This window comes from Diabrotica virgifera, chromosome 1 (genome assembly GCF_917563875.1).
Source record: "Diabrotica virgifera virgifera chromosome 1, PGI_DIABVI_V3a".
NCBI lineage: Eukaryota > Metazoa > Arthropoda > Insecta > Coleoptera > Chrysomelidae > Diabrotica > Diabrotica virgifera.
Window position 1 is genome coordinate 188,726,004 of NC_065443.1, and position 27,658 is coordinate 188,753,661.

Consider the following 27,658-nt stretch of genomic DNA (forward strand, 5'->3'; position numbering starts at 1 on the left):
GTTTAATCTCTGTTCTGTTTCTGTTCCAAACTATTTTTAGAGTCAGTACCGTTGTTGTATATTACAAGCGCGTTTGCCATTCTGTGAATTATCATAAATAAACCATCCTTCAGTATTCCACAACAATTAACAGCGATAATCCCCTAAAAGTACCTGCCTAATACTACCTTTCACGACCGATAGCGCGAAGAGCGACAACGTTGTCAAGAAAATTCTCATTTAGTTTGTATTGGGACTTAATATAATAGTCGCGTTTTGTGTAAAATATCCATGGACCACAAATGGATGTCCAATGTACGTTGAAATCAAACGTCCAATGGACGTCCCGTAATGTACGTACATAGTACGTCCAGTTTTGGTCCATGGACGTTTGGACTTTAAGTGTACGTTATATGGACGTATATCGGACGTTGTGTGCTATATGGGAAGCGGGTGTATAATTGGTTAAACGGGACAAGTAGGTTTGTTGCCTAAAGCTTAATATATGCTGGAATTCAGGACTTGTCCTGGATAGCGACTAAGCCCTATACGTAGAAATAATAAGGGAGACAAAAGGTCGACACCAAGTGCTTGCAGTTCGGATTCTAAGATTGAGTGCTAAGTAAATGCACATTCTGTTGTTGGAAAGCTTTGAACAGAAAATAATATTTATTGGTCGAATAATTCGGCTTAAACTTTAAAGGTAATCTTCAATTTTGGTGTTGTCAATTGCGTCGAACACAACTGCGTTGAATTCTTGATGAAAAAACATTAGCGGTTGGTTGCGTGGTTACGGAAGAGTAACTTTTAGGTTATACAGATTATTGCTCTTGTGCAGAACTAGGTTGACTTGACGTAGATGAAGATACCATGATGTAGAAATTAATTGGGGCCAGTAGATACTGGCCTATTTATTAAGATGTCTACACGTATTTAAATAAAGGTCAGTCTATATAAATTTTCCAAGAATTTGTATCCAGGAGAAGAACGAGGATTGTCAGCAGTTTTTTGGTGCATTTTTCGATTAATAATATAGATTAATATTATATTAGGAGTATAAGAATTTCTATAATTCTGCTATGAATCTCCTAAGTAGTTTTTAGACATCACAATAATTAAACCTTTATCGGTATTTATCTCAATATGTATAAAATGTGACATTCCTTGTTTTTCCCTGTACTCTTCAAATATGCTTCTTAAAATTTTGAAGTGAGGTCTTTCATTTACTGTCGTACCTACTTAATGATATGTATAAGTATACAATGATGAGCGCGCTAATCATTAATTAAAGCGAAATTAATTAAAAAATATTATATTCTGTGTTCTGGGCCTGGTTAACCTTTAACTACCCGCGCATTAAGTGATAACATAACTACACGCGTGGCGTACTTTGTACGCCACAAGAAAATACACTTAAAAACAGCGGATTTGTTTAATTTTTTTTGAAAAAATACACTTAGTTGTTTGTTATAAACCTTATTCGGCATCAGTGAATACTTGGAGTTCCTTTTCAGTAAGCCAATTGAGATTTATAACTGGAATCATGGAATAACTGGATTCCATGATAAATAAAATTACTAATAAAAAATTTTTTAAATGTGATTTTTTACACGAGAAAAAGTATTGTTTATAAAGAAAAATATATTTTTTGCCATAATGACTAAAAAACAATTAAAATATGTACTTATATTACGACTTATAGTAATATAATCCTGGGGTATATTGTCCACCACCGGAAACAACAAATAATAAAATGTAAATTACGATCTTTCCAGAACGCCGATTATAACGAAACTAAAACCAAATTGTAAAGCACATTCAGTGATAGGTTAGAAAAATAAGCAAGGTCAAAAATTAAATTTTTAAATATATTTCCAGTAGAATTCTTATATCTGGCGTACAAAGTACGCCAGCGCGTGTAGTTAAAGGTTAATCTAATCTACGACTTATAGACAATAGGTAAAAATAAAAGTCACATGTGTATATAAAAGATTTAATATATTATTTCAACAATAGACTATAGAGAATTAACAATGAAACCAGAACGAATCAAAATCAGTCGACAAAAAAGAAAAAATACATAAACATCACGAAGACTTTTTTGTGTATAACTAAGCTGAATTGTCATAATAATACATCATGGAACTTGAGCTCATAGGAAACAACTGTTTGTGTAAAATTCATAAAATATAACTCGTTACAATATAGTTAGATTTTATTTTTCATTTACAATCAACGTTTCGGCATTAACCCTTGAATTTGTCAAGATTGATTCTAAAATTTTACAAATGAAAGACAATACATTATTTTAGAACACTAATAAAAACTTACCAAACACATAAAACCATTTTTACGTCTTTTTACGATGATAACGTCTTTCATTTGTAAAATTTTACAATCAATCTTGACAAAGGCAAGGGTTAAATGGAATATAAAATAACTATCTGTTGGTTTTGAGTAGATGATTTTATCAACTTATTATATCACTAATTGATAAAATGGACAAAGCATTTCTTTATATTGATTTGGTAGAGCTATATAGACTGAGATCTATGGAAAACAGTGAATAATATATAATATAGGTAATGGATTTTGGGAAGAGCGATGACCTTGAAAATGTCACAATTGAAAAATGAAAAAAATGTCAGATTCTTTAGTCTTTTACAATATTTTAGAATCGAAAATATTTAGTTATATTATTAAGGTGTTGGATTTTAACAAGAGCTATGAATTATTCCGATTTAGTACACAAGTTTATGTGACATTTTCAAGGTCATAGCTCTTTCCAAAATCCATTACCTATACACAATCTCTTAAAATTTTCCAAGCCCATTTTGATTTTAACCCTGCTGTTTTGTTCGCGTCCATTTGACCCAAACAGAATTTTATTTACTTCTAAAAAAATATATAGTATAAAATGGTATTTATTATACAATAGGTCCCTGTAAGTTGTATCCATATGGAAAACTTTTTATTATTCATTTTACGGAAAAAAGCTTTCTTCGTAAAAAGCTCTGCATTGTCCAAAACCTAAGATTTAACCATCACATATCAATTTTTTTGAATATTATACGAGGTATGTCAAAAAGTTTGAATTTCACTCAAGAGTAAAGTAGCTTTATTTTTCACAATATTGAAAATTGCTATTATGAAAAGTTGTTTGGAATTAAAAACTATATTCTAATATGCAATTACATCCTTCTAATTGAAAAAAAGATTTTTGAAAAATTATAGATAACTAACATTATTTTCAGTTATTTCAATTCTGATAACTCTTTTATTATTAATGTTACGAAAAAAAGTGATTCTTAATAAAAAGTTCTGGATGGTGTAAAACCTAAAATACAACTATCTTATATCAAATTTTATCAATTTTATACGAGATATGTCAAAAAAGATAAATTTAGATCAAAAGTAAAGTACCTTTATAGTTCAGAATATTTCAATTAAAAGGATGTAATTACATACTGAAACATAGTTTTAATTCTAAATAACTTCATATTAACAATTTTCGATATTGTGAAAAATAAACGTGTTTTACTCTTGAGCGAAATTCATATTTTTTGACATACCTCGTATAAAATTGATAAAATTTGACATAAGATGGTTGTATTTTAGGTTTTAGAACAGGCAGAACTGTTTATTAAGAATCACTTTTTTTTCGTAAAATTAATAATAAAGAGTTATCTGAATTGAAATAACTGAAAATAATGTTAGTTATCCAAAATTTTTCAAAAACAATTTTTTTCAATTAGAAGGATGTAATTGCATACTAAAATATAGATATTTAATTCCAAACAACTTTTCATAATAGCAATTTTCAATATTGTGAAAAATAAAGCTACTTTACTCTTGAGTGAAATTCAAACTTTTTGACATACCTCGTATAATATTTAAAAAATTTGATATTTGATGGTTAAATTTCAGGTTTTGGACCAAGCAGAGCTTTTTATGAAGAATAACTTTTCTCGTAAAATTAATAATAAAAAAGTTTTTCATATGGATACAACTTACAGGGACATCTGTATATCAAGAGAACTGTCGTTGATATACTATCCTGTAAACCTCAAAACTATATCAAAGAAATAGTTTCAAGATTTAGTTGCTATGGTTTTGTCGTATTAATAAATTGAATACTATTGTTTATATTTCAAAACATTTTAAAACTTAAAATATAAATAAAAATAATTATACCCAGCCAATAAAAAAACAACGTTTAGTTCCTACCTACAGTGCTCCACAAAATTAGTGGACCGTTCTTTTTTTTGAGAAATTAGCTATGCAGATAAGCATTTTCCTCGGTACAATTACCGCACCTCAAAAAAGTATTCCGCTTACTTTGTGTAGCACACTATAAATTATATTAGCAACAAAACAACTAACTGGAAGTTACTGGTGGAACTGACTGTTGATTGTGTATAATTGCTTGAGCTTTAGACATAACTTCCAATGCTCCTTTTGCTATTAAATTATTGGCTAACTTTTCTCCTAACTTTTTCGCTGTTAACATTCCCTCATAAGTAGCATCTTTGTGAATGACTAACCCACAAAATAAATTCTTATCATCAGAAGTCGATTGTTCCAAAGCATTATTTTCGGAATATTTCATAATTTCTCCTTGGAGAAATGGACACTTTGCGTATTCCACTTCAGTTGGTTCAAAACCTTCCGACGTTGCTAGTTTGTTTTCTAGATAGGGACATTTACCCATAAAGTCCGAACCTACAGGTAACTGAATTGGGCACTTGTCATGTGGATCATTTTTTAATAATTCAGTCGGAATGTCATCCAGTTTAGGTTTTTTTGATGAAGGTTCTCCACTATAAAAAAAAATAAATATTAAATTAGATAAATTCATAAAAAAAGATCAGTTAATGTGATTTATAGAAAATACCCACCACGACGTCTGTTACATGAAAATTTTTTGTGTGTGTGTGTGAAAAGATGGCTTGGATGCAGGTCCGTTAGCCACAGATTTTTATTTTATTTTTACTATATTTGTTTCTTTCAAGTAGTTTATGAGTAATTTAAATATTTCCATTTGGCGATATTGATGAGAAGATAAACGAAATTATCGAGTCAAATACACCTAGAAATACTGTGTACAGTAAGAAATTCATTTGGAAAGCTTTTATGTACTTTTGCAGTATTAGAAATTATGAATTAGATGGAAGCCGAACGTTAGAAGAATTAACGTCAATTTTAAAAGATTGGGCAGTGAAGATAAGAAAAGATGGTACGCAGTTTAAAGAATGTAACATGTAAGCTGTTACAAGAAAAGTATTTTAAGGAAATGAATGTTATAATTGACCCGTTTGAAAGTGTTTTATTTCAACAAGCGCGAGCGGCCCGTGATTGTGCACAGCGAAAACTGCAGTCCGATCCTACTAAAAGGTAACTGTAACTTTATCTATTATACTATACTACGTATATAGTACGATAAAGTAAAAATACAGTTGACAAAACTTTAAAAACAGAAAGGCACATAAAGTTAACAATTCTGGTCGATACCTTAAGAATTATTTGTCGACCAAGTGAGCGGTATGCACAGCGCAATATAAGAGCGACTAGATTGTTTAATGGAGGCTCTGTGATGTTTTGGGGTGTATTTACTTGAGAGTAAGTACGAGTTTGGTGTCTACGTGGAGGCTCTTTAAATAGCGAGAGATACATTGCACATATTTTCTTTCTTTGAACACTTTGTTACATTTTAGTGTATGATAAGGATAAGACATGGCTTCCTTACGTATCGTACATCGTCAGTTACGTTGCGCTGTGCATACCGCTCACTTGGTCAAAAAATTACTCTTAAGGTACTAGTACACTTTAGACGACCAAAAATAATCATTTTTTTCAAGAATTTTTTTTTTAATTTTTATTAAAAATGAACATGGAACTTTTTACATATTAATATCTAACTCTTAGCCCGGCCGCACATCAAAGAAACATGAAACGTAAATTACGTTTCATGGAAATAAACCACTGCTAAACAAATATACGTCCGGCCATTTATGAAACTCTCCGAAAATAAAAATGTGTCATGAGCATGAATCACACTCGTTTCATTAGTAGGCGGACTTTGAGATTATTTTAGCAGTGTTTTCTTTTCATGAAACATGTTTTTCGTTTCATGTTTCATGTTTTTCGTTTAATGTTTCTTTGGTGTGCGGCTTGGCTTAGAGAGTACAAAAAATATATCTATTTTTATTTATGCACGTACAATATTATTGTAGAGGGCGCAAAAGTCGAGGCCTCGAAAAATTATGGCAGACAGTTAATCTCAGGATTGGGATATCTGAAACAAAAAAATCGTACTGTATTTGAAAAAGGAAGGTTTCTTACGTGACAATTTACCACAATTTGACCAAAAAATAAAAAATAAGTATTTTCTAACCATGAAAAACTGAAGAAAATCGGACGATTTTTTCACAAATTTTTTTCGAATTTCCATAAAATCTTTTTTTTTGCGGAATTTTTCACTAACGGTGGTAAATTGTCACGTAAGAGACCTTCCTTTTTCAAATGCCTTACGACTTTTTTGTTTCAGAGATCCCAATCCTGAGATTAACTTCCGCCATCGGAACTACTTTTTTTCGCGGCCTCGAGTTTGGCGCCCTGTACAATATTAGTGTACGTGGATAAATGAAAAGAGATATATTTTTTGTATTCTTTAAGATTTAGATATTAATATGTAAAAAGTTTTATGTTCGTTTTTAATAAGGGTTCTGAGAAAAAAAGAATGTGTGTGTACTTTGTACGCACGTAAGAAGTTATACTTCTATTATTATGATTTCAACGAAATTAATATACTTAACAGGTAATTTGTATTTTATTTAAATATTAAACTAACTTTCTTTACCTACCACTTTTAAAAAATTTTTATTAAAACGATACCAAAAATATAAAAAAATACGAATCGTCCGGGATTTGAACCCGGGACCTCTCGATCTCCGGTCACACACTCTACCACTGAGCTATATCCCTTCTGCTTTGACAGGTTACAAGATTTCTCATATACTGACCAAGTGAAGTATACAAAAATACTTTAAATATACTTACTATTATTATAAAATATTTTATTCCCGAGGAAGACAAACCCAAAGACACAAAAATTATAATAAATAATACATTTACTTAACACTAATATATCCTTTTATATGATATAATATGACTTATTTGCGCTGACAGTGCTGATACATATATCTTGAAAGATTAGCAACGAAATACATACTACTGTCTGTGTGCGCATGCGCCCAGAATGTGATAAAATTTCACTCTCGATCGTAAAGAAGTATAACTTCAAAAATCTTGAAAAATGCTTATTTTTGGTCTTCTAAAGTGTACTAGTACCTTAAGCCGATGCCGCACTGCAGGATGCTAGATGGTCGCTTGGAGGGTGGATTTTAAAGGTGGATGGTGGAGTGGCGCTGCATCCTGGACGCAGTGAAAGAGTGAAATGAAGTCAGAAGTCAGTATCCAACTGACTGCTGAGGAATCGTTTGTTTCATTTGTTACGTTACATTTGGTTTATTTTTTAGCATATCGTCCTATTAGAGGTAAAACTCACTCACTACACTTTTCAGAAAGTGGAGAAATATCGATTTAAAGGTAAACATTGTTTTTTAAATTCACCTGACTTGAATATTGGATTTTTTAACGCAACTGCAAAGAATAAATAAAACAGATATTTTAAGCCATGTTTCGTCACATAGTGGGTCTGCTGGGTCCCAAATTGCCCTTCTTTTATACACAGCACTTATTACACTTTCCTCCGTAGCGAGGCTACCCGGATGGAATATCAAACACGACTGATTTGGGTGGATAGACGCCTGGCGAACCACCGGATGGTTAGATGGTAGTGTGAGACCACTGCGGCTACCGTCGTTTTGTTATTCGTGGTATAAGTAGCTGGATGGTCGCCAGGCAGGTATCTACCATCCACCATCCTACCAAACTTCTTGCAGTGCGGCATCGGCTTTAAGGTGTCGACCAGAATTGTTAACGTTATGTGCCTTTCTGTTTTTAAAGTTTTGTTAACTGTTTTTTATTGTTAATTTAGTTGCGTTTCAGTTAACACACATGTTAAAGAATAAATCCGTCTATTTTCTTTGTTTCTAAAGATATCAGGGACATTCAACGAACAAAATGTTCACAATACATAAGACTAAAATACGATATCGAAGTATACTCACACAGGTACCTTTTCCTCCCTACAAGGTGTCTCAAACTTAACATAAGAAAAATATTTCATTTCTTCCACCCGGCATAAGTACTAAAAAGAAGTTTGAGTAAACCTTTGCTTAAATATGTAAATACCAAAGAAAAATTTAAAATCATAAAAAAAATATTAGCGGAATCCATTAATCTTTTCATGAAAAAATCAACTATGAAAATGAGCATAATTTTAGGTGATCCATAACTTTTGAAACTATGTTTATTTTATCCTTTGCATTATTGAATATTGTCCACAATGCTTAAAAAAATATTTTATACTCTTTTATTATCCTCTATTGCAATACCCTTTAACATCTGTTCCTGTAAATATTTACAAACATCTTAATAGTCTGTACACTGTAACGGGTAGTTCTTTTAGGACAACAGACGCAGTAAAACACAGGTTCGATTAAAATAATTAAATGTATTCTTGTTCTTTCCGACTCAATACGTCGCAACGCTGCGGTTGTTCACAACTCAATCCGTTGGGAACTGGATGGCCACCAGTCGGTTGAGTTCCTTTCAGCTCAGTACGCTGTGGGTGGAACTAAGTTTCCATCGTCTCGATCGTAGTTTTATATCATTTCGGACGGCCCCATTTCCTAACATTCGTCCATGGTGGTGGAAGCCTAGTGGAACTGCGTTGGTTTCGCTGCCACGAGTCGAGTGTGTTAAGTTTGAGACACCTTGTAGGGAGGAAAAGGTACCAGTGTGAGTATACTTCGATATCGTATTTTAGTCTTATGTATTGTGAACATTTTGTTCGTTGAATGTCCCTGATATCTTTAGAAACAAAGAAAATAGACGGATTTATTCTTTAACATGTGTGTTAACTGAAACGCAACTAAATTAACAATAAAAAACAGTTAACAAAACTTTAAAAACAGAAAGGCACATAACGTTAACAATTCTGGTCGACACCTTAAAGCCGATGCCGCACTGCAAGAAGTTTGGTAGGATGGTGGATGGTAGATACCTGCCTGGCGACCATCCAGCTACTTATACCACGAATAACAAAACGACGGTAGCCGCAGTGGTTTCACACTACCATCTAACCATCCGGTGGTTCGCCAGGCGTCTATCCACCCAAATCAGTCGTGTTTGATATTCCATCCGGGTAGCCTCGCTACGGAGGAAAGTGTAATAAGTGCTGTGTATAAAAGAAGGGCAATTTGGGACCCAGCAGACCCACTATGTGACGAAACATGGCTTAAAATATCTGTTTTATTTATTCTTTGCAGTTGCGTTAAAAAATCCAATATTCAAGTCAGGTGAATTTAAAAAACAATTTTTACCTTTAAATCGATATTTCTCCACTTTCTGAAAAGTGTAGTGAGTGAGTTTTACCTCTAATAGGACGATATGCTAAAAAACAAACCAAATGTAACGTAACAAATGAAACAAACGATTCCTCAGCAGTCAGTTGGATACTGACTTCTGACTTCATTTCACTCTTTCACTGCGTCCAGGATGCAGCGCCACTCCACCATCCACCTTTAAAATCCACCCTCCAAGCGACCATCTAGCATCCTGCAGTGCGGCATCGGCTTAAGGTACTAGTACACTTTAGAAGACCAAAAATAAGCATTTTTCAAGATTTTTGAAGTTATACTTCTTTACGATCGAGAGTGAAATTTTATCACATTCTGGGCGCATACGCACACAGACAGTAGTATGTATTTCGTTGCTAATCTTTCAAGATATATGTATCAGCACTGTCAGCGCAAATAAGTCATATTATATCATATAAAAGGATACATTAGTATTAAGTAAATGTATTATTTATTATAATTTTTGTGTCTTTGGGTTTGTCTTCCTCGGGAATAAAATATTTTATAATAATAGTAAGTATATTTAAAGTATTTTTGTATACTTCACTTGGTCAGTATATGAGAAATCTTGTAACCTGTCAAAGCAGAAGGGATATAGCTCAGTGGTAGAGTGTGTGACCGGAGATCGAGAGGTCCCGGGTTCAAATCCCGGACGATTCGTATTTTTTTATATTTTTGGTATCGTTTTAATAAAAATTTTTTAAAAGTGGTAGGTAAAGAAAGTTAGTTTAATATTTAAATAAAATACAAATAACCTGTTAAGTATATTAATTTCGTTGAAATCATAATAATAGAAGTATAACTTCTTACGTGCGTAAAAAGTACACACACATTCTTTTTTTCTCAGAACCCTTATTAAAAACGAACATAAAACTTTTTACATATTAATATCTAAATCTTACAGAATACAAAAAATATATCTCTTTTCATTTATCCACGTACACTAATATTGTACAGGGCGCCAAACTCGAGGCCGCGAAAAAAAGTAGTTCCGATGGCGGAAGTTAATCTCAGGATTGGGATCTCTGAAACAAAAAAGTCGTAAGGCATTTGAAAAAGGAAGGTCTCTTACGTGACAATTTACCACCGTTAGTGAAAAATTCCGCAAAAAAAAGATTTTACGGAAATTCGAAAAAATTTTGTTAAAAAATCGTCCGATTTTCTTCAGTTTTTCATGGTTAGAAAATACTTATTTTTTATTTTTTGGTCAAATTGTGGTAAATTGTCACGTAAGAAACCTTCCTTTTTCAAATACAGTACGATTTTTTTGTTTCAGATATCCCAATCCTGAGATTAACTGTCTGCCATAATTTTTCGAGGCCTCGACTTTTGCGCCCTCTACAATAATATGTACGTGCATAAATGAAAAAAGATATATTTTTTGTACTCTCTAAGAGTTAGATATTAATATGTAAAAAGTTTCATGTTCATTTTTAATAAAAATTAAAAAAAAAATTCTTGAAAAAAATGATTATTTTTGGTCGTCTAAAGTGTACTAGTACCTTAAGAGCAATTTTTTGACCAAGTGAGCGGTATGCACAGCGCAACGTAACTGACGATATACGATACGTAAGGAAGCCATGTCTTATCCTTATCATACACTAAAATGTAACAAAGTGTTCAAAGAAAGAAAATATGTGCAATGCATCTCTGGCTATTTAAAGAGCCTCCACGTAGACACCAAATTCGTACTTACTCTCAAGTAAATACACCCCAAAACATCACAGAGCCTCCATTAAACAATCTCGTCGCTCTTATATTGCGCTGTGCATACCGCTCACTTGGTGGACAAATAATTCTTAAGGTATCGACCAGAATTGTTAACTTTATGTGCCTTTCTGTTTTTAAAGTTTTGTTAACTGTATTTTTACTTTATCGTACTATATACGTAGTATTGGGACCGTGCAAGTTCGGCAAAGCGACCTCTATTTCTACGCTCTGTACTTTTATTCGCACTTTTAATTATATTGGCCAATTATATTAGTCCTGGTTGCTGGATAATTGTCAAGGCCCTAGTCCAAAAAAATAATAAGAAGAAAAAATAAGATGCAGGTTATGTTATGCAAACGTAAACAATTGTATGTAGTAAATAAAATTAGTTATTAAAATGCAGTACTGCAAGCAAAATACAATTAATTAAATTTACCTTTATATAATAATTGCATATCATATCAATATTGTGGAGCAATATATAATTTTTCTGCTTCAATGACAGAAGGTATGAAATATACGTCAATTTGACAATTTCATTGGACAATATGAATTATTTAAGATAGTTGCAATATTTCTCCGCGACTCGCGCACGGTCGTTTCTCGTTTCCCTTCCAAATACTTGCACACCGCGAATAGTATAATAGATAAAGTTACAGGATCGTGCAAAAAAAAATTTTTCAGATTTCACTTTTTTTCGACGTTTTGAGTCCCCCTGAGTCTAAAAAGCAAATAAAAAAAAACATGTCGGAAGTATGTACGTACGTATGTACGTACGTATGTCGCCACCGCCCAGCAAAAACTACCGGACCGATTTCGATGAAATTCGGTATAAGTAAGTTTAAGAGAATTTTGTCGAGAAACTACGGTTTTGAAAAAAACCTCTCAAAGGGGGGCCGAAATAGGGGGGTTATTTAGGGCCCATTTTTGCAAATTTTGACCGAAACGAATGAAATTTAACCCAAAGTTAGCTCATCGATAGGTAAATAGAAATATGGAATTTGACGTTTCCAAATTCAAAATGGCGGCCAACATGGCCGACCGCCCACCCGACACATTTCCCTACCTATCTAAAAACTTCTTTAATTTGAAAAAGGCGTTATATAGCCTAAAGATGGGGCTATAAGAAGAATATTATCGTTTTTCAGAAAAAGTTATGGGTTGCCTATTTTTAAGGGGTCAAAATCTGACAAGGGGGTTATAGTCAAAACTAGACTTTCTCAAAAATGGCTATAAGGAATTTGTTTATTTTTTGATATATTTTTGAAATCCTATCGATAAATTGAATGACATTAGTCAGATTTCTTAACTCCCCATAGGAGGGGAGTTATGAATTTTCTATAAAAAAATATTCGACTGCCCGTAACTTCCTTTGTGATAGAAACTAAAATTTGAAATTTTGCAGACAAATATGGTACTTTATTATTTATTATCACAATAAACTTAAAATGTGGCTTCCGGTTGAACCGGAAATAAAAAAATATCTTAATTTTTTTAGATACGCCCTGTATATTTTTACATATTTTGAAAGAATGCAAAATTACTTTTCCAATGACATAAAACTCGTTGCTGTAGCTCAAAAAATTGAAAAGTTACAGTAAATAGAAATTTTGCTATAATCTTGTGTGTCCTCTCCCACGCGATCATAGCAGAGCATTATTATAGGGCAGTCAATGAGGGTATTTGGCTCCGAATTCCATCCTACTACATCGATGTACTTGATATTTTCACAATAAGTAGGGAATAGCTCAAGAAACAAAATCTACCCTATATACTATGGCGCTTTTATCTTGGGGCGGTTCCCACCCCTTCAAGGGGGTGGAAAATTTGTTGGTCAAAATAAGCACGGGAGTGGCTAGAGAACCTATTTCTAAGCAAAAACTGGTCTATACTTTTTTGAGAACTCAATAATTTTTGAGTTATGCGTAATTGAAAATTGGCCATTTTCATTGAAAAATGACACCTTTTCGGACGGTTTTTTGTGAATACCTTAAAAACAATGCATCGAACTAAAAACACTGCCCGATTTCACCAACGATACCTAAATATTTAAGAATTACCTAAGTGGGTTTAGGTACTTCCTAAGTCTAAAACGGATTTCATCATACGATAAGAATTGCCTAAACCGCTTAAGCATTACCTTACGTTAGGATACGGTTTTCGATCTCCCTAAACTTTAGGTATTACTTATCGTTGACAGTCAGGTTATATTTTTACAATTTTGAATGATGTACTTGTGACGTTTGTCAATAATTTGCTTTTAGTCGTAATATTTGTGTTGATTTCGTTGTTAATAATTGTTATTTTAAGCGTTATATTGTTGTTATTTTATTCTGTAATATTATATTAGTTGTGATTTTGTATTCTGTTACCTACATTAACAAGTGGTGCTTTGGTATATTCATAATATGGAAGCATTACAATTTATTGAAAATCTGGATCGGTTCGAATCGTCGTCTGATTCTGAAGAAGAAACAGAAAGAAGACCTCGAGTTATTAAGAATCGACCAAATTATTGAAACTTTAGACGATGTAGATTTTTTTCGAAGGTTTCGAATGTCCAAACCAACAGTTTTGTATGTGTTGGAACAAATAGAGCATGATTTGGAGTTTACTACAGACAAGTATGTGAACGTTTAGCTACAAAATGTTAATATATTATTACATTTCATTTCTTTTTCAGAAACAATTCTTTATCACCCGTAAATCAACTATTGCTAACGTTGCGCTTTTATGCAACTGGAAGTTTTCTATTAGAATTAGGAGATTTTGCAGGTGTAAGTGCCAGTACTAGTTGCAGAGTAATTAAACGTGTAACAACTGCCATTGGGATATTAAAAGACAGGCACATTAAATTTCCTGCTACTGATGAACAAATGGCATCAACTAAACTGAAATTTTTTGAGGTAGCTAGGTTCCCGAATGTACTCGGCACATTGGATTGTACTCACATTAAAATTGAAAACCCAGGTAAAGCAATAAATGACTATAATAATAGCGATGTTATTAACATTTTTTTATAATTATAGGTGGAGACGATGCAGAGCTGTTTAGAACCAGAAAAGGCTACTTTTCCATAAATGTGCAGACAGTATCTTCGCCAGATTTAAAAATAAATAATATTGTATGTCGCTGGCCTGGATCCACCCATGACTCTGTTATATTTCAAAATAGCAGATGTTTTGATTTTGAAAGTGGGATATATGGCAATGGTATATTGTTAGGAGATAGTGGATATCCATTAAAGGTAAATAAGTGTTTACTCTGAATGTATATCTAAAAAATATATTATAATCATCATCATCATCAGCCTCTCTATCCACTGCTGGACATAGGCCTCCCTTTTTGTCTTCAAAGTGTTCTATCTTGTGCTTTCTGTATCCAGTTTTTTGTTGTCTTTCGTAAGTCGTCTTGCCATCGTGTTGGTGGTCTTCCTCTGCTACGTTTATCGGCTCTTGGTCTCCATTCAACTAGTTTGCGAGTCCATCTTCCGTCCTGCATTCTGGCAACGTGTCCAGCCCATTTCAATTTTAAGTTACAGCTTCTTTCAGTGACCTCTATGACTTTGGTCTTAGCTAAAGATCTACGAGCTAAGACCAAAATCATATATTACAAGTAATAAATTAAATATTTATTGAGGATTTTTGTTACAGAATTATCTTCTGACGCCATATTTGCATCCCAGGAATGAAGCACAAGAACGATATAATCGTAGTCACATTCGTACACGAAATATTGTTGAAAGACAATATGGAGTATTAAAGCGGAGGTTTCCTGTACTTAGTGTAGGATTGAGATTAAATTTAGAAACAGCTACGAATGTAATAATAGCATGTGCTATTTTACATAATATTTGCATTGAAGCAAACGAAGATCAGCACCCAGACGATTTAGAAAATATTGGTCAGTTAATTGTAGCTGGCCAAATAAATCAACAGCTTGATAATCAAAATCTATATGGCATTGCAAGAGATGTTATTGTCCAAAAAATTTTTTAATAATATGTTGTAAATTAAATAAACTAGTTTTATAATAAACATAATATTAGTACCTTCATTTGTCAATTTAATAAAGCAAAACTCCCAAATCTTAATAAAACGTAAAAATTAGTTCTAACCTTATCACTTACTACTAAAGAGAAATCCAGTATTTTATCTTGCTTGAGAAAGTAATTGGAATAGCTTTATTTTTCTGTCTAAAGAAAATTATGTACTCTACCTAACAAACTATTGTGTCTTTCAAAAACCCATTCATGACAGTATCACTAAACGTGTTAGTACAAATTAATAATAAAAATCCACAATTTTACTAGTAAAATTGTGGAAAAAGAATCCCATCAAAACCAGTTAATTGCAAAAATGCCACAAGAAAATAGCTTCAGAATAACAGTAATAATAAAAGACGCAATTTTCAAGATATTATTTATTTTCAAATTATTTCAATAATGACAATAAAGCTGGTGGCACTTCTTCATTATCTGAAATTAAAATTAGAGTTAAATTGAATTATACTATAATATTGTACTAAACTCACTTTTAATTTTATTTGATATACTCTCTCGGATACTATTTTCTAGTTCCTTCTTTTTAATTTCTAAGTTGTGCAATTCATTAGCACGGTTTTCTGCTGATATCAATCTATTTTTTTCTTGAATCAGAAGATTTCCTTTTCTTCTCTCATTTCTAATTTTTACTGCCAATAACTCATTTTTATCACATTTTACTAATTTTGGACGCCTTTTACTGTTTGCGGGAGTCTGAATTACGTTAGACTGAACGTTAGACGACTCAGTTGTTCGACTTGTTGTAGCTTCCGATTCTTCATCAATGTGTGCATGTGTGGAGACATAGATGGCATTAGAAATTTCTTCATCAATATCGGAAACCACCATTTCTTCTATTTCGATTTTTTTAATATCAGAAACCACAGTATCTACCGGTACAATATCTTGGGTGTGAGGAATAACATCACAATCTTTAACATTTGCTATTCCTACAGCACCACGTCCAATTAAATTGGCTATTACGTCTAACAGTGGATCTTCTTTTACGTCTGTAGTTCCACCACCTGTTTTAACTAAATTTATTCGTAACTTCGCATTATAGACTTTGCTTTCTGATTTCATCCTATTTCAAATTTTTTTAAGACTACTGCTTGACCTAAAATATTTTAGGATTGAAACTGTTTTTATTATACAGTGAGCACGTAAAGGTTGGAATAAATTCATTTTCTCGAGAACGGACGATTTGGGAAAAAAATCCCGAAACAGGTCAATTTTTATTTTTAAATTACGACTTTTTGGCATATATGTCATACTAGTGACGTCACCCATCTGGGCGTGATGACGTCATCGATGATTTTTTTAAATAGGAATAGGGGTCATGTGATAGTTAATTTGAAAGGTAATTTAATTCTCTATTCAGTAATATAAACATTTACATAACTATTTACACAGGGTGTCTAAAAAATTTTTTTTAAATTAATTTTATTGACATAAAAAGAAAAATGCATGTAATTTTTATTTAGTCCAAAATACATTTTAAGGTTCTTAGAACACAGAAAAAATGTTTATTTGAAAAATAATCATTGCTTTTCCCTTAAATCAAATGTTCAAATGTAAAAAAATTAAATGTTCAAAAAGAGGAAGGTGAGTGGGCTGCTAAAATGCTAAAACGATATTTGTTTGTTAAATAAACTTTATTTCCTGTTTTCTGATAGCAGTAAAATGTATTTTGAGTTAAATAAATTACACACATTCTTCTTTTTATGTCAATAAATTTAATTTAAATAATTTTTTTTTGGACCCGCTGTATAAATAATTATGTTAATGTTTGTATTAGTGAATAGAGAATTAAATTACCTTTCAAATAAGCTATCACACGACCCCTATTCTCATTTAAAAAAATTATAGATGACGTCATCACGCCCAGATGGGTGACGTCACTAGTATGACACATATGTCAAAAAGTCGCAATTTAAAAATAAAAATTGACCTGTTTCGGGATTTTTTTCCAAAATCGTCCATTCTCGAGAAAATGAATTTATTCCAACCTTTACGTGCTCACTGTATATGGTGGCACACTCCTTACCTCTTAATTGACCCGCCGCTATTAAATTTTGCAGTAAGCACTTCCCAGGTATAGTCTTTGGCTTTATTGGTAGTACCGTCTGTTTTTTTATTAAGCAATACTGGATGCTGTTTAATAAATTCAGCCAGTTTTAATTTTTCATCATATGTGAAATTAACACATCTCTTTTTTTTCTTCCATTCTACTGTACATATAGGTACAAATATACAAACTTACAAAACTAAACAAATTTAATTTACAAATAACTAACTACGAAATAAAATCAAATAACTATAACAATACAGAACTTAATAAAACTTGAAACTTGGCAAGCAAACAATTCAATAATGACAAATTAAATACAAAAATTTGACAAATGTCATCTTATTCTTCTTTTTATTTATTACGAATAGTTCAAACGTACCCAAGGTAATACCTAGGAAAGCATTTCCTAGATAAGCAGTTTTTTAGTTGTGAAACGCGATTGTTCCTTAGTATTGACTTAGGCAGTTCCTATAGATAAGAATTACTTATAAGGCAACTGTTTAGGTATCGTTGGTGAAATCGGGTATATATAAAACATTTTTTAGGTTATAAATAACAAAGAGATTCGTTCCTTCGTAAATGTTCTATTTATAATACAAAAAGAGATATGGTAGGTGAAAAGAGTTTGTTTTTTGGTGCATGCTCAAATTGGTGTATTCAACTTGAAATAACAGAGGAACGGTAGGTTTTAGGTGTATAATGCTGCCAACGCCTTTTGTAGTGTTTGAAAAAGCCTTTAAAACGAGCACCATTAAATGCCGCTTACATCATTGATTATAGACACGGATCCGTGTCTATAATCAATGCTTACATTCAAACTAAGCGAGATATGGTGCAAAAAAATATATGACTAATGTACTTTAAGGAAAAATGAAAAGTAAATACATTTAACCCCTCATCCACCAGAATTTAAATGCATTGTTTTTCTTCTGCAATACCTTTTAATATAGTGTTATTTCTACTTTCAAAAAGTTGAACGAGTTTAAAATGAATGGTTTTTGTAAAAAATGTGATCAAATTATAGAATGCATTTTTAAATTTTCTTAAAAATCCTTCCTTTTTCTCCATGTAATTCGAAAATAAAAATGTTCCACCCCCGAGAAGTGGTGGGAACCGCCCCATGATAAAAGCGCCATAGTATATAGGATAGACTTTGAATCAAGAGATTGGGCTACTCCCAAAATTTCACTAAAATCCATGCAGTAGGATAGAATTCGGAGGTAATACCTTGTTCTTAATCTCGCGCATTGACTGGCGTAATAGAAATAGAATGAAATGCAAATATTGTAAACTATAAATTTCTCAGAAAAATGAACTAATTTGAAATGAAAGTATGACTATAATATTCTATTGATTTATGCAATAATCTATACATCTATAGTGTGTCCCCGAAATATGGCATCGAACATTTTCTCAAATGCAGGAATTAATGATGCGTAGAACCATAAAATATTTTCAAGTATACAAGGTGTTTCTAAAATATCAAAATAACGAGTAACTTTGCTATTTTTATAGAATGCCAGTATCCAGTACGATAACGATATAGATCGGTACGATAAAGTTCTCGGGCGGCTTTTCCGTCCAGCGTTTTTATTGTTAATTTAAGTAGTTTTGTTTCAGTTAAAACACGTCATGTTAAAAAATAAAACCGTCTATTTTCTTTGTTTCTAAAGATATTAGGGTCATTCAAAAAACAAAATGTTCACAAAACATAAGACTACAATACGATTTCGATGTATACCCATACCTTGTCCTCCCTACAGGGTGTCTTAAACTTAACATAAGAAAAACATTTCTTTTTTCCACTCGGTATAAGTTCAAAAAAGAACAAATTCAACAAAAAAAATAGCGAAATCTGTTAATATATTCACTAAAAAATCAACTACTATGAAAATGAGCATAATTTTAGGTGATGCATAACTTTTGAATATATGTGTAAGATGAATCTTACACTTTTAAAATCCTTTGTAAATTTAGATCGATAAATTGCTAAATTAAAAAAAAACAATTATTACAGTAAAAGTACATACCTATTAACAGGACATTTAATACATTCCAAGTTTTCTATATCTTTTACTTTAATAGTTCTATATGGACACTGCGCACACCGCAAATCTTTTTTCACTCCAATACTTATACTGTCACTACCCACTACTTCTTCCTTGCCATCTAGGGACCAAACAGCACCCTTTAGGTATAAATCCAGCTCGTTCTCTTTAACCACCTTAAGGTTTGAGACCACAGCTACAGGAGCACTACATCCGCCACCTAGAATGCAGATTTAATGATTTCATAAACCATTTCAATAGGTATTCTTCTGTTTTTATAATTTTATTTTTTTTATAAAAGATTAATTCCTTGATTTACATTACGCATGGATCTACAGTGATGAGTGCGCTAATAACCGGCAAAATAACACAAAAGATGGAAAACATAATACGTTGTAAAATAAAAAGAGATGAAACTAGTAGAGGTGGGAAATTATCAGTATAAACCCATAAATTTACACATCATTACGATATTTCCCACTTTTATACATTAGCTTAAGAACTAGTTGACTTTAGTTATATATGTATGACGTCGAAAAACATTTTTCATTTTAATTTCCCATGTTAGAAGAGATGATTAAATAAATTAAGACAGATGCCAGTAAAACAATATTAATTAGTAGCCATTTTAATTAATATAAATCAAACTAATAATAAAACTAACTAAAAAATATTTTACTAAACGTCAGACGTATAATATTATAACAGTTAACTACATCTTATGTCTAAAGGTAATACATATCGTAATGTAATGTTAATTTATAGGTTTATACCAATAATTTACCACCTCTACCTGTTTCATCTCTTTTTATTTCACAACGTATTATGTTTTTCATCTTTTGCGTTATTTTGACGGTTATTAACGCGTTAATTACTGTATAACAGATGTGAATATTTATAATATACAGGGTGTCCAGAAACTCTACCGACAAACGAAGACAGGAGATTCTTCAGATAATTTTAAGATAATTTAGCTCAATTCACCTAGTCCGAAAATGCTTCCTAAGGGAGCTAGAGCTCTTTGAAGATGGCGTCTTGTAATTAGTTTTTCTTAAATACCTCCAGAACTCCTATTTATCTTCCATAGATAAATCGATTGCATCCATTACCAATTTCTAGTACCGATCATAGGCGTCCCTTTTGGTTAGGGCAACGGTTATTTTATCACATAACTTTTTATCTTTAACTTTTAAGCATTTTTGACAATGGATTACTAAATTGTAAGGTATTCTAGTACTAAAAGGTACTCTTGGTTTAAGTCGATAGGACACACGGTTTTCTAGAAAAATCGATTTAAAAATTTTTCGTTTTTTGAATTTGAATAAAAATTGAAATTTTTTTTCAAAAAAAAAACGGTGTATTTTACCAACTTAAAGCAAGAGTAACTTTTAGTACTAGAATACCTCATAACTTAATAATCTCGAGTCAAAAATTAAAGACAAAAATGTTATGCAATAAAATAATCGTTGACCTACCCAAAACGGACGCATATAACCCGTACTAGATATTAGCAATTAATGAAATCGATTTATCTCTGAAATATAAATAAACATACCAGTTTTCGGATTTCTAAATAATTTTTTTTAATTATTTTTTTGGAAATTAAAAAAAAGAAAAATTTTCAAATCGATTTTTCTAGAAAACGGTGTATCTTATCGACCTAAAACAAGAGTACATTTTAGTTGTAGAATACCTTACAATTTAATAATCCAGAGTCAAAAATGCTTAAAAATTAAAGATAAAAAAGTTATACGATAAAATAACTGTTGCCCTGTCCAAAACGGATGCCTATGACCGGTACTAGAAATTCGCAATGCATGGAGTCGATTTATCTCTGGAAGATAAATATGTGTACCAATTTTCGCTTTTTTCAATAGAAGCGTACTGGAGTTATTTAAGAAAAACTAATTACAAGACGCCATCTTAAAAGAGCTCTAGCTCCCTTAGGAAGCATTTTCGAACTAGGTGAATTGGGTTAAAATATCATAAAATTATCTGAAGAATCTCCTGTCTTCGTTTGTCGGTAGAGTTTCTGGACACCCTGTATAATTGAGAATTGGATAAGCGATCTGACTTTAATATACCTAAGTAAAGTAATTTCGGATGGCCCTAATTTGCATATTATTGCACTAGCACAGAAACCGAAGTTTTAAGTTACTTCGAAAGTCACACCCTTAGCATTAAATAATATATTCAGTAGCAGTGCAATAGGGTACTTGCATATATTTTTAAATATTAAAATAATAATAAAAAATATAAGGCAACATGATCATAAAACGCATGCATGCAAAAAAAAACAAATATTGTTAACCCGTAGGCTTATTACGAGACACTGAAAAAGCTATAAAATTGAAATTTCTTCAGAGGCGCATAAACGGGTCTGACGTCACGACCCACGTCTACCTGCAAGATTTCTATGAGTCGACAACAAAGCCGCTAGGATATTTCGAAATTATTTACAAATTCATTCACATTTACTTAAAACTCTCATGTAGAAGTTGATTGTAAATAAAAGTTCAAAAAAAGGTTGAAATTGATCATTTTGAGTGCTACTTTATAAAGAAGTGTTTTTAAATGTATAATATGACTGACTAGGGTTTTTCAAAAAGTTAATCTGACAATCTACAGTAGTTGATGTCTTCAAGGTGGCAAATTTGATAAAAAGCAGTGAAAGTTATTGGAGAAATGCGAGGAGGCAAATAAGTAGGTACCTATTACAGGGTGTCTGCGTAACTTTGCACCATATGGGAAACTTTTTTAATATCAATTTTACGAAAAAAAGTCATTCTTTATAAAGTGCTCTGCATAGTCTAAAACCTAAGGTGCAATCATCAGATATCAAATTTTGTCAACAGTATACGAGGTATATCAAAAAATATTAATTTCGCTCAAGAGCAAACTACCTTTATATTTCAAAATATCAAAAAAATTTATTATGAAAAGTTATTTGTAATTAAAAACCATATTCAAATATGCAATAACAGCCATCTACGAGAAAAAAAATTTCTGAGATTTTCCTAAATTACTGATTCCGAACATCATTTTTATTTATTAGACCTGTAATAACTCTTTTATTAATAATTTTAGGAAAAAAGGTATTCTTCATAAAAATCTGTGCATGGTCTAAACCTCAAGATGCAACCATCAGTTATCCAAGTTTGTTAATTTTATACGAGGTGTGTCAAATAATATGAATTTAGAAAGAATTCTTTCTAAATTCATATTATTTGACACACCTCGTATAAAATTAACAAACTTGGAAAACTGATGGTTTTATCTTGAGGTTTAGACCATGCACAGATTTTTATGAAGAATAAGTTTTTTTCCTAAAATTATTAATAAAAGAGTTATTACATGTCTAATAAATAAAAATGATGTTCGGAATCGGTAATTTAGGAAAATCTCAGAATTTTTTTTTTCATGTAGAAGGCTGTTATTGCATATTTGAATATGGTTTTTAATTACAAATAACTTTTCATAATAAAATTTTTTGATATTTTGAAGTATAAAGGTAGTTTGCTCTTGAGCGAAATTAATATTTTTTGACATACCTCGTATACTGTTGACAAAATTTGATATCTGATGATTGCAGCTTAGGTTTTAGACTATGCAGAGCACTTTATAAAGAATGACTTTTTTTCGTAAAATTTATATTAAAAAAGATTCCCATATGGTGCAAAGTTACGCAGACACCCTAAGTATTATTAATAAACACGTTTAAATTGTTTATAACAATAGTTTTTAGTGACTCTGACTTTTATTACTAAAAGTTTTGTTTATTTTTAAGTTATTTTTATTTTCTTTCTTCTTTGTTATGAATTTAAAATATTTATAAATTATAGGTTTTAGTTTTGTTTATTACAAAATATTACGACCAGAAGTACATGTATTTGGAACATTTAATAACCAATAGACAACCAATGTTACAATGTACCGGGTGTCCCAATAAGAATGGCTCTCGGCCATATCTCAGGAACCGTTTATAGTAGAGCTTTGAAATAAAAAATTTTATAACAAAAGCTGCCTCAGGAAAAGCCTGTAAATTATTTTCATAATTGTGGGTCCACCGCTAGAGGGCGTAATTGAGAATCAAAAATAAAAAAATCTAAATTTTACAAAATTTTCCTAATGAAGGGGCACTGGAAATCCGATTATTGTATTCTTCATCAAATTTTGCGCATATTTGATTTAACAAGTTTAACTCTACCTTTGCAAATAAGAGGTGGGGGTGAGTGGGAACCTCGTTATGAAAAAATGGCTGTAAGTCCGGTTCTGCTAAATCAAATTTTGAAAACTGGGTCTTGTTGAAGACAGATCTTTTTCTTCAATGTAAGAGTGATAATTTTGAACCATCCTAATAAGTAATAAGCCAGCTGGGAGGCGTTATTTAATTTTTTTCAGAAATCTAGTTTTCTTTGGAAAATATTATATACAAGTATGCATTTTTAATCATACTTTATAAAATTAGATTAAATTAGCAATAGAATAGCGAAAACCGCATGTCGATACCTTTTTTCTATCTCAAGATATCTCGAGAAACGTGTAAATTTTATACATAACTGTTACTATCACCGGTAAACTAAGTTAATGAAAAGTAGTGTGCTGTGGAAAAAAACAAAATAACATTTTCCAGATGTCAACGTATAAAAATATAATTAATTAAAACAACAATATAAAGGGAAACAATACTATTAAAATTAAATATAACACAGAACAAAAAGAACTACTTAGTGACGACCTAAATATTCAAATTGTTGCCCATCATACACTACTCTAGAATACATTATCCAGAGAATACTAAACGCCATTCAAAGCATATCGAGAGCAGAAATTGAGACTGCTGTTCAATCTACTCTTGAAAGAGTAAATATTTGCAACGAAAATGATGGGCAAAAATTTGAACATTTATGTCATCACTAAATAGTTGTTTTTATTTCTTTGCAATAGGGCTTTTCAACGCTTCTCATTTGTTTCGAGCCTCTGTCATATGCCGTATAATCCGTGTATAATATTAATATACGAGATATGAACGAGGCTCGAAACAAATGAGAAGCGTTGAAAAGACCTAATATACGTTGACAGCTGGAAAATGTTTCTTTGTTGTTTCCATAGCACACTACTTTTAATGAATTTCGTTTACCGGTGACAGTAACAGTTATGTTTTTAAATTTACACGTTTTGTAAGATATCTTGAGATAGAAAAAAGGTATTAACATGCGGTTTTCGCTATTCTGTTGCTAATTTTGTCTAATTTTGTAATATGGTATTAAAAATGCATGTTTGTATTTAATATTTTCCAAGGAACACTAGATTTCTGAAAAAAATTAAATAACGCCTTCTAGCTGGCATATTACTCAGTAAGTTGGTTCGAAATCATAACTTTTACATTGACGAAAAAGATCTGTCTTCAACAAGTTTGCAAAATTTGATTAAGCAGAACCGGACTCACAGCCAGTTTTTCATAACAAGGTTCCCACTCACCCCCACCTCTTATTTGCAAAGGTAGAGTTAAACTTGTTAAATCAAATATGCGCAAAATTTGATGAAGAATACAATAATCGGATTTCCAGTGCCCCTTCATTAGGAAAATTTTGTAAAATTTAGATTTTTTTATTTTTGATTCTCAATTACGCCCTCTAGCGGTGGACCCACAATTATGAAAATAATTTCCAGGCTTTTCCTGAGGCAACTTTTGTTATAAATTTTTTTATTTCAAAGCTCTACTATAAACGGTTCCTGAGATATGGCCGAGAGCCATTCTTATTGGGACACCCGGTACAATGCAAAAGTACAGTTGCAAATAATGTTTCTATTTGAAAAAAAAGTGTTGATTTTGCGTACCAGATACACACTTTAAAAATAATTCAAAATTTACTTATATTTGGATAGAATAGGACGCAGATATTATCGACAGTTTGATTAGTATAGCACAAGACTTTTGGAGTGTAAATATTTTCCCGCATCTATTTGGATCTGATAATAATTATTAAAAATAAATGGAATAAAAATTTGATAAAATAAAGTTTCATCCATAAAATATTTTTTATTTCTTTATGTGAGAATGAAATTCATATTTTAAACTAAATATATATTTATATATTATAATAAAACATTCTTTCTTTTTCTTTTTATAAGTAATTTTTTAGTAGTATCTATGTACTTACATTTTTTAAGAAATATGATATTAATGTAGATATTTAATTTTGTTCAAATTTTATAATATAATTTGGCATTTGAGATACCTAAGTTGTAAAATAAAAATGTATTTCCCTAAACTAAAAATAATATTATGAATGCATGAAAATCTTTACAAGATATTATCTGCAGAGTGCACGTCTGGCACTAGGTAGTAGCCAAACGAGAACAGTGGTAAATATCATGGTTGGTGACGTCAGACCCAAGCGCGCGCTTTTAAAGTTGTTTGAAACGGTAATTTCGGGCGCGGAATTATAATCAGTTGTTGTACGTACACTATTAATTGTTAAGACGTAATATTTTGAATTTATCATTTTTAAACATAAATTAACAATTTTATGCAAAAATATTTTTATGTGCAAGTTCCCTATTGAGAACAAGTTGTGTGTTTTTCTTAAATAATTTTATTTTCAAGGAATTTTGGTGAAAATGGACGGAAAAAACGTAGCATAAATGATTAAAGATCATAAAATGGAACTTTATAAAAACATTATGAACACTTTTAAAATTAAATGTTCATCCCTAAAAATCATAGTAAAATGTATGATCAATTTTCTTATGACCTGTATGGTAATGCAAAACACACGTCAAGAAGATGAGGCGGGATTAAAGGTAGGTACAAATAAGAACAAATGACCAAAGAAAAGATGTATTTGCATGTTTCGTGGACTTCGAAAAGGCATTCGATAAAGTACAGCATGTAAAATTAATGCAAATACTGTAAAATATCGGAATCGATGACAAGGATATTCGTGTCATTAAAAATTTGTACTGGAATCAAACTGCTATCGTAAAAATTGGAGAAAACTACACCGATAAAATCTCCATACAACGAGGAGTTAGACAAGGTTGCATTTTGTCGCCAACATTGTTCAATGTTTACTCGGTTATTTAAAAAGGCACTTGAGAGACAGCCATATGGAATAAAAATCAACGGAGAACTACTTAATGTGATTAGATATGCAGACGATACAGTAATTCTGTCAGATAATATTGAAGGTCTCCAAATTCTGCTTGATCGTATTCACGAGGTAGGAGAGGAAATGGGCATTAAAATAAACTCAAACACAACCAAATTTTTCGTGTTTAGTCGTGACCCACATCCCGATGCAAAACTTCAATTAAACGGAGTCCAAGTTGAGAAAATTCACAAAATGACATATTTGGGAACTGCGATAACGGACCAACTAGATCCAGACATAGAAATAAAACGTAGAATAGCAATGACTAAAACTATTTTTATGAAAATGAAGTCATTTCTTTGCAATAATCATCTCAGTTTAGAACTAAGACAAATAATGGTTAAGTGCTATGTTTAGTCCGTACTTTTCTATAGTGCAGAAGTGTGGACGCTAAAAGTATCGATCATGAACAGAATTGAAGTATTGGAAAATGTGGATTCATAGACGGATGCTAATGGAGATGCATTATGAGTGCAGTGCGGTAAAAATAATGTTTTGTGAAAGAAAAGTTGCAGTCATCAGTATCTACAGGCCTCCCAGTGGAGACTTTTATTTGTTTTTGAAGCAGTTTTCCTATACGATTGAACTCTGTAATAGGTATGTTGACGATATTTTTATATGTGGTGACTTAAACATTGATTATTTAGAAAATAGTTTATTTAAAATTCTTTTTAACGATGTTCTAATGAGCTACAATCTTAGCATAACCTCTATGGTTCCCACAAGGGTAGCGACAAATTGTTTGAACCAAATTTCTATCAGTAAGATTGATTATATTATAACCAATACAGCTAATATACTTCAATGCAATTCTAATGTTTTTGAAGCGCATTTAAGTGACCATAGAGCAATTAGTTTGGAATTTGTAGTAGACATTAATAGTAGCTGTACTAAATCCAATGACCAGCCTAATTATAAATATTTTAGAGACTTGTCTGACAACAACCTTAAACAAATTTCTTCTGTGCTATCTGTAACTGACTTTGACGATATTTATTTAACCGATAATGTTGATAAATCCTTTGAAAATTTTATAAGTAGTTTAATATATGTGTTAGATTATTGCTGTCCAGTAAAACGGTATAATATCAGTAAGCAGACTTGCA

The 27,658-nt window shown here is 31.5% G+C and overlaps 1 protein-coding gene across 2 annotated transcripts in view; it reads right to left on the reverse strand.

Annotated features, from left to right (window-relative positions):
* Positions 1-1,958: 1,958 nt before the first annotated feature.
* LOC114336872 (porphobilinogen deaminase) overlaps positions 1,959-27,658 on the reverse strand; it is a 41,548-nt gene continuing 15,848 nt past the window's right edge. For both annotated transcript variants that reach the window (XM_028287264.2, XM_028287263.2), the window contains 2 exons: positions 19,378-19,615; positions 1,959-4,799 (listed from right to left, as the gene is read on the reverse strand). In XM_028287264.2, coding sequence (XP_028143065.1) covers positions 4,358-4,799; positions 19,378-19,615 — 680 coding nt within the window. In that variant the 3' untranslated portion in view covers positions 1,959-4,357. The remainder of the gene's footprint in view (positions 4,800-19,377; positions 19,616-27,658) is intronic.